Genomic DNA, 8,762 nt, shown 5'->3' on the forward strand with positions numbered 1-8,762 from the left:
AGTCCCACATTGGGCTCTTTGCTCAACGGGGAGCCTGCTTCTCCCTCTGCCTGCCATTTCCCCTGCTTATGCGTGTTCTCTGTCTCTCTCTCTCTCTGACAAATAAATAAATGAAATCTTTTATAAATAAATAAATATAAAAATACTACAGATAGGGTTTTGACATCTGAGAGAACCAAAAAAATTAAAGTAAATTAAAAACAGTGCAAGTAAAAAAGCAAGGCAATAATTAACTCTAAGAAAAACAACAAAAAAATGGTACTGTAAAGGAAAAATACTTGCCTGAACAGTAAGCAAATTTACATACTGAACAATCCAAACACTATTAATTACTGAAAATAAGAAAATTTTATTAAAAATATGGGGAACAGGGGGCGCCTGGGTGGCATAGCGGTTGGGTGCCTGCCTTCGGCTCAGGGCGTGATCCCGGCGTTCTGGGATCGAGCCCCACATCAGGCTCCTCCGCTATGAGCCTGCTTCTTCCTCTCCCACTCCCCCTGCTTGTGTTCCTTCTCTCGCTGGCTGTCTCTATCTCTGTTGAATAAATAAATAAAATCTTTAAAAAAAAAAATATGGGGAACAGGAAATGGTCAGGAAAGTGGTATAAATAAACTAATAGGAAAATCAACAGGATTTTTCTTAATGGGAAATCAATTGAGAATGTCTAAACTTAGTAAATCAAGAAATAAAAGTATATTATTTAGAAATACAAAAGTTAATACCAGAAGAAACAGCTAAAAGTTGAAAGCATTTACCTCTGAGGAGCAGAAATGAAGGGTGGGGGAACTGCTGTTTTTTATTTTTAAGCTTTTGAGTATTAACTTAACATCTGACTATGTGTGTGTATATTATCTTAATTTACAAAATTAAAAATCATTTATTTTTAAACAAGGTAGAAACATCATCAAAAATAGCTGGCAAACAGACAGAAGAAAGCAAAATGAAATATTTATTAGAAGTACCGTAGTACAAATAAGGATAAATTTCTCCATATATTTCTCAGTAATCCTCAAGCAATAGTGTATCATAGCACAGAATTATTCATTTATATAAAGAAATAATATCAAAACAAGTTGAATTGTTTTCAGTCTACTCTGTTTAATAGGCAAAGAAGAATGATATATTTTGGAAATATTCTCATCAAAAAATATTTAAAATAGTAAAAACTCATCACCTCAAGGAATAAGCTTTGGATATCTGGCATATAAACATGTTAGTTCCCAATAAGGATTACTGAGACACTAATTATCAATTTCAGACTTTTGTCTTCTTCATTTCGAGAGCCATCAAACCAGTTTTCTTTAGACTGCCTAGGCTGGTTTGGGCCAAGATCTCGTCAATATGTAGTCTGACAGTGATGTAGGTAAATAGGATAGAGGAATGAAGAAAAACTGAGAATCCCAGCCGGCTGAATATCGAGTGCGGGGATGCACAGAGGTCAAAGCATGTTCCATGCAGTCCGTGACCAGGTTCAGGTTTGTGCTACATGACAGCAGCCCTTGTTTGACGCCATTGTAATCTGTATACGAAAAGAGAAATGGCAGTCAGCAATCTTATTCCTTGTATTTTTTTTAAAGATTTTATTTATTTATTTGAGAGAGAGAGAGAGCATGAGCGGTAGGGAGAGGCAGAGGGAGAGAGAGAAGTGGGCTCAGAGAGGAAGAAGCAGACTCCCTGCTGAGCACGGAATCTGACCCGGGGCTTGATCCTAGGACCCCTCAGAGTCATGACCTGAGCCAAACGCAGACACTTAACCAACTGAGCCACCCAGGTACCCCAATCTTATTCCTTGTATTTTAATGTTAAGATCCTGGTACACACAGTCACGGAAGTCTAACTACATTTAATTTCTACAAGGATTAGGGTGATCAGATCTATGCTTCCCGGTGACAGCCACTAGCCAAATGCAGCTACTGAACACTTAAAATATAGCTAGTATGACTAAACACTGAATTTTTAAATTTTAACTAATTTTAATTTTAAAACTCAAATCCATTACTGGAAAACGTTTTAGTATTTTTGGAGTTATCCATGAATCAGAATTTTTACAGCACTATCCAGTTTTACAGAATTACTACAGCGCTATCCAATAGACATATAATGAGAGCCATATATGTAATCCTAAATTTTCTAGTTGCCGCGTTTAAAAAAGGAAACAGGTGAAATTAATTCATCTTAATAATACAGTTATTTAATCCTACATATCCACAATACTATCATTTCAGTATTTGTTATCAATATAAAGATGTTAATAAGGTATTTTTTATCCTTATGAATAATGCTGCTGGCAACTCTAAATTTTCTTAATCTACAGATGAAGTATTTCCTAGGAAAATTTAACATCCAAGTTGAGATATGCTGTAAGTGCAAAATACACACCAATCTTCAAAGACGGATAAGAAAAAGAATAAAAAATACCTTATTAACAACTTTATATTGATAATAATTCTATGAACAATTTCAATTTCTTTTATTATTTTTTTAAGATTTTATGTATTTGTCAGAGAGAGAAAGAGCGAGAGAGTGTGAGCACAAGCTGGGGGAGCGGCAGGCTGAGCGAGAAGCAGGCTCCCTGCTGAGCAAGGAGCCTGAGGCAGGGCTCCACCCCAGGACCCTGGGCTCATGACCTAAGCCAAAGGCAGACGCTTAACCGATGAGCCACCCAGGCGACCCTCAACTCCTTTTAAATCACGAAATATATATATCCTCTTATATCCATATATATTTTTATGTATAGTCACTACAATAAATTCTATTTTCCTCTTAATTTCTATTGTCAAACTATATGTATCCAGAAGGGGGACAAATTCCCTAACACAGTTTAAAACCCTAGATAGGGAAGAGTTTACAACTATGGCTGGCCCTCTGGCATGTTGGGAACCTAGCTTGCTGTGAGTTCTGAGAGCTCAGGCACTGTTTTGGGCCAGCTTTTCCTTGATCCAATTTTTCACCCCTCTGCTAATGGTGACCCTCTTAGGCCTGATGCACCCAGAAGACCGTGCTGTAGGTCGGGAGTCTTCTGTCTGCCTTCTTTTCTCTGGACTACAGTATCACTCAAAGCCAGTGACAGGGCTGCTGCTACCCACCCATCACAGGGTCCCTTTGTGAAAGGGGAGCTGCTCCCTTCGGCCTTGGCAAGCTGCTGACTTCTTTGTGTGAAGAAAAAGCATCGCTTCCCCCAGGAAGATGGAACCCCACACCAATGTGCATGACTTACTGCTATGAAGAAGACGGCTCTGCCTCCACCCCCAAACTGCCTCCTCTTCCAGGTCAGAAGAGTGCCATTCTTACAAGAAACTGAACCATCTCACTCCCATGACGCTCCTGAGGGCTGCACATGAGGTCCAGTCTGTGGGCACAGCCAATAAAGCCCTGCAAAGCTGGGCCTCACGCGCTGCCCTCTGCCCACACACACCCTCCCTCCTCCTACAGTAAGACGTGGACTTTGCGCCTGGGCCCTTTGTTACCAAAAGGGTAGACAATACTGAAAGCTGTACTTCAGTTGTGCAGGCCTCCCACACCAGCCCCGCGAAACGACAGAGAGGCACACCCCTCTTGGGACCCAGAGGTTCCAGGCCTCTAACCATGTAATACCTCCCTAGTGTGTAGGTGGCCAGGCCCGTAGGTGACAAGGCAGCACCAGCCCTGGCCCTAGGCTGTCCATATAACCTCTTCCTCAGCCCTGACAGCCATCACCAAGCCAACCATGAGGGCACTGGGACCTTCCCAAACCCCTCCTGTCCTGGGAAGGCTTTGTTTAAGGAGCTTTGTTCTCAGGGGACCTGCCAATCATTCTTCACAAACCCTCTTTTCTCTTCTCATGTAAGGGGAGCCATTAGCCTGTCCAAAGAAAAGCTCACGGGCTTCAAAAAACTTCTGTCCATAGGCTTCTTTAATATGCGCAGGGACTTCTTCCCAGGCTTGCTTTAGTTTCTCTAAGCACTCCGGCAACTCTGTCATTCTGGTTCTGAAGTAGCCAGGTTCAACTATGCTGATTTTCACCCCAAAATGTCGAAGCTCACGCCTGAAAATAAAAACCCTTGAGTTAATTCTTTTGATTGAAAGACACAATTTCCATGCTCTCAGAGAGAAAAACAAAACAAGTTTATAAAAACATCTCTACTGAATACTTTAACGGATAAAGAAATGGAGAGGAAAAGAACATTTTTTTTAATATCCCTAAGTCCAACAATCAGAACATGATTATACAAACGACCATAACCGTTCAATTCTACACCCACTCTTTTCACAGTTATTAAGTCCCTACCATGTGTGAGACAGGAAAGCCATGCAGAATATAAGGAATAATGAAGAAAGTTCGCATTTTTATGGCAGCTCCTGTGCTAAGCGTTTTACGTGCACAATCTCAGAAAATTAAGACTCAGTTGCTTGCCTCAAAAAGCTCACAGTGAGTCAGACAAGTAAGCAAATAACTGTAACATAACTCAAAAGAATTACAAAGGAGAGGTATTCAAGGGGCGACATAAGTAGAGAGCAGGAGGCAGACAGATCTTCTGAGGGAGTCAGGGAAGGCTTCATTGAGGAGAGAAGGTTTCGGTGAGGCCTTGAAGGATAAAGAGGAAATTTCTGAGTGAAGAGAGGAGAAGAGCAGAAAACCAGGTAGTGGGAACGGGACCGGCAAAAACATGGGCCTCTGAAGAATTACCATGTATTCAAAGACTACAGGAGACCATTAATTGAATATGAGGTGGGTATGAAAATTGCAAGTCATTGGTCATTCTAGAATATTCAGGTTAATTCAACAAACAGTTCCAAAATCCTGGCTATGTACCAGGCACTGTGCTAAGTGCTGCCTTCACCAAGTGAAATAAGATGGTGGTGTATACCACAGGAGAGTATACTCCAGATGTTTAGGGGACAGTGATGAGGGCTGCTCCCTAATCTAGAGGTTGAAGTTGCCTCACTGGAGAAGGTGGAGCCCAAGCTGATGTCAAGGAGAGACGTTTGAAATAATGGTCCATAAGAAGGTAAAACAGAGCATCGTGACCCTCTAAAGCAGTGAGTGGTTCTCAAAGTGTGGCCCCCAGATAAATGGCAACATCAACATCCGGGAGCCTGTGAGAAATACAAATTACTAGGCTCCAGCCCAGACTTACTAAATCAGAAACGCTGGGGGTGAGACCCGACAATCTGTTTGAATAAGCCATCTAGGTGGCTCTGAGGCATCCTAGAGGTTAAAAATTACTATTCTAAAGGAAAATCCTCCCTTATCAACGCAAAAATCTAAAACCTTCTACGGTACAGCCTCAGAGAAAGACTCTCCAGGTGCCTGTGTGTGCTGGAGAAGAGAGAGGGCTGTGCAAGCCAGGGGCGCCTCTGCCCTAAAATTTCACTTCCCCTTGCAGCTTCCTCACCGTGGTTCATCTGCATTCCCTTTAAAACTCCAACTCATATGTGGGACAGAACTTCCTTTTCCTGTTCAGACTTAGCACAATTAAAGCACACTGGAATTTTCTAAAGGAATTCGTGATTTGACAATTGGAAGGACATCCTTCGCTCTTGGCCCGAGAATGAGTCAAGGGGTCTGAGACACCAGTCGTGAGTGGTGGTAAATCAGCAGGCAGCAGCCCCGTGGAGGCAGACAGAAGGTCAGTTGGGCTGGAAGCCAAGCAAGGTGCCTGCCACATGGTGACAATTCATATGACTTCCTCAATTATTTCCCTATTCCCTTCCCAGGCCAATAATACAATATGCATATTATAAGCAATATCCACCAGTCATGGCACGTGGGAGGCTAAATAATGGCCCCCAAAGATACCAGGTCCTAATCCCTGGAAACTCTAAATGTCACCTTTTGTGGCACTTTGTAGTTGTGATTAAATTAAGGATCTTGAGACAGAGAGATTATGCTAGATAATTAGGGTGTGCAATCACAACTACCTTTTAAGATTTTATTTATTTATTTGAGAGAGAGAGAGACAGAGAGCATGAGCTAGGAGGAGACGGAGAAGCAGACTCCCTGCCAAGCAGAGAGCCCTACATGGGGCTCGATCCCAGGAATCCAGGATCACGACCTGAGCCAAAGGCAGGCGCTTAACTGACTGGGCCACCCAGGCGCCCACGATCACAACTATCTTTATAAGAGAGGCAGAGGCAGATCTGAAGGCCCACAGAAGAAGAGAAGGCAATGTGACCTTGGAGGCAGAGACTGGAGTGATGAAGCAACAAGCCAAGGAACGCTGACAGCCCCCCAAAGCTGGAGGAGGCACAGCTAACAGAATGAAAAGGTAAAGGGAAATAGAAAAAGGAAGCAGCTGATAGAGCGACACAAGGCTGGAACAGGTGTGAAAAGAAGCCAGGAGGTAGAGGCGGGACCATTACAGGCCACGGTGAACTGAAGTTCTAAGAAAAGAAGTTCTCACCTAAAGAAAAGATATACAGAGTAAAGCTGATGAGTGCCCAGAGAGAAAGAGAGTCACCAGGGAGAGACAAGGACGGACTCACCATAAGGAGGAAAGAAGACAGTCACCTTCTCTCCAGAAATGAAATTTTATCAAGGAGAAATCTTGAGAATTAAAGTGTGATGTGGTGGCAGGAGACAAAGACCTGGGGTCAAAACACAGTTCTGCCAAATCCGGGTCGTGGCAGGTGAACTTGGGGAAAGAAACTTAAATCTGCCCCAGTTTCCTACATAAAACAGACTAGTAACAATATCTACAAATCAAGATTTTTGGAGTAATGAAATTAGATAATGAGGCAAAAGCAATGAGCACAGTGCCTCCGGCATACTGAAGTGCTCAGCAGTTGCTTTTGTTTTAACTTAAGAGCATTACCTCAGAGTATCTGAAAAGGCTTCTACTCCATACTTGGAGCTACAGTAGACTCCTCCAAAGAAAGCAATTCTTCCCAGAATGCTGGAGACATTAACAATCCTCCCCCGTGCTCTCCTCACCAAGGGAAGCATGCTCAAGGTCAACTCAATCAAACCAGTGAGGTTCACTTTGAAGACATCCATATAGGCCTCCATTTTCAGCCACTCACTGTAGCAATGTGGGTGAAAAATGCCTGCGTTGTTGACCAGGCCCCAGAGTCCTAAAAAAGCAGAAGTTCGGGTTCAGACAAAACTGACAAACTATTTACCTTCATCCATCTTCCTGCTGACAACAACTAAAAATGTTAGACAAAATATATTTTTTTAATGTTCTTAAAAACATCAGTTAACAAAAAAGTATAGAAAGGTCAGGGCAAAAACTAAGAAAAGGCAGGGACCAGAAACAGTAAAGAGAACACTGATGCTGGCTTTTGATTTGAGGGAATTTGCCAACCAGTGTGGACCTGAATTTCAGTATTTATAGCCTCAAAAAAATCCACAATAAGAGATGAAGTCCAGCACCCACCTACGGTAGGGATTCTAATAGAAAACACGTCCTTCATTACACTGGGGTCTTTAATGGCTATGCGATCAGTACAAGGGTGAGACAGGAAGTCCTTCCAAAGGCCTGAGAGTTAAACTGTCCACCTTGAACTTCGGTGTTGTGGGGAGGGAGCAAGAATCAACCCTATCAATCCTGAGGAATCATAACTACAAGCCATCCCTCATGAGAGTTTGCAGCCAAATTTCCACAATCCGGATGGCCCAAAAATCTCAAGCCAAGAATTAAGTTCAAGGTGGTCACGGCTTCTGAGCACCCCTGGCACCTGACAGAAGCAAACATGGATCTTCTCTAGAAGAATCTTTATGTTAGCCCCAGGGAATCACCAGAGTCACTAAGAAAAATTGCAGTTCACTGTCATAAATCAAAATAAAGAAGGAAAGAAAACACCAAATGCAAAAACCAGCAGAATCAATAGACGGCAGAAAAAGACTCACAAAGACATTAGATACCAGAATTATAAGACATATCATATAAAATATGTATGCTAAATACAACTTTTTTTTTTTTAAGATTTCATTTATTTATTTGTCAGAGAGAGAAAGAGCACAAGCAGGGGGAGTGGCAGGCAGAGGGAGAAGCAGGCTCCCCACCGAGCAGGAAGCCAGATGTGGGGCTCGATCCCAGGACCCTGGGATCATGACCTGAGCCGAAGGCAGACGCTTAACGACTGAGCCACCCAAGTGCCCAGGAATGACTATATATTAAATGGTAGCCAAAGGGAAAAGAATCCGTTTCTTAAGAATATCTTGTAAATTCTTTAAACATAAAGAACTATGGTAATAAATACTCCAGTGGGCAAGGTGAGATAATAGCTTCAACTCTATTTGGCTCAGTTTCCAAGGTAAACATTGTGAAGGAAATGAAACACCACCAAAGAGCACGACTAACCTTCACATGAAAAAGACAGCCTCTTAGGCCCTGCTTTTGAGATTTTATCTATAGGGAGAAAAACGTTAACAACTTCATGTCCAAGTAAATGAAAGGAAAAAATACTTCTTCTCCATACCTCTGTCCTCCACACGCTCCTTCACCCACTGGGTGGCCGCAGAGATGCTCTCTGTCTTGGTGATGTCCAGGATCACCGTCTCCAGCCTGTCTGACGTCTGGGCTCTCAGCTGCTGGGCCCCCTTCTCCGTCAGACACGCAGCCAGCACCCTCAAGCCTCGCAGGTCCAGCTGCCTGGCCAGCAGGTGCCCGAAGCCCGAGTCACAGCCCGTGATGAAGACGTACTTGTCCCGGAGGTGGCTCACCACCTGCTTCTCCCGGTACCAGCGCAGAAGGTAGCAGAGGCCCACGAGGACGGCTACGTACAGCCACATGGTGAGGGGACCTCCTTCCCTTTCAAAAGAAAGAGAACAGCTTTCA

The 8,762-nt window shown here is 43.0% G+C and overlaps 1 protein-coding gene across 2 annotated transcripts; it reads right to left on the reverse strand.

Annotated features, from left to right (window-relative positions):
• Nucleotides 1–932: 932 nt before the first annotated feature.
• LOC148108691 (17-beta-hydroxysteroid dehydrogenase type 6-like) lies at nucleotides 933–8,762 on the reverse strand. Of its 2 annotated transcripts, none has more exons than XM_087869052.1 (4): nucleotides 8,404–8,760; nucleotides 6,795–7,053; nucleotides 3,861–4,024; nucleotides 933–1,519 (listed from the first exon to the last, which is right to left on the reverse strand). In XM_087869052.1, the coding sequence occupies exons 1-4, from the start codon at nucleotides 8,714–8,716 to the stop codon at nucleotides 1,311–1,313; spliced, it is 945 nt and encodes a 314-aa protein (XP_087725178.1). In that variant the 5' UTR covers nucleotides 8,717–8,760; the 3' UTR covers nucleotides 933–1,310. The 2 variants fall into 2 exon arrangements, with proteins under 2 accessions (XP_087725178.1, XP_087725179.1); XM_087869053.1 differs by having other exon boundaries at nucleotides 1,334–1,519; nucleotides 3,805–4,024; nucleotides 8,404–8,762.

The sequence above is a fragment of the Ursus americanus genome, chromosome 17, assembly GCF_024610735.1.
Source record: "Ursus americanus isolate L20-20 chromosome 17, mUrsAme1.1.p, whole genome shotgun sequence".
Classification (NCBI taxonomy): Eukaryota; Metazoa; Chordata; class Mammalia; order Carnivora; family Ursidae; genus Ursus; species Ursus americanus.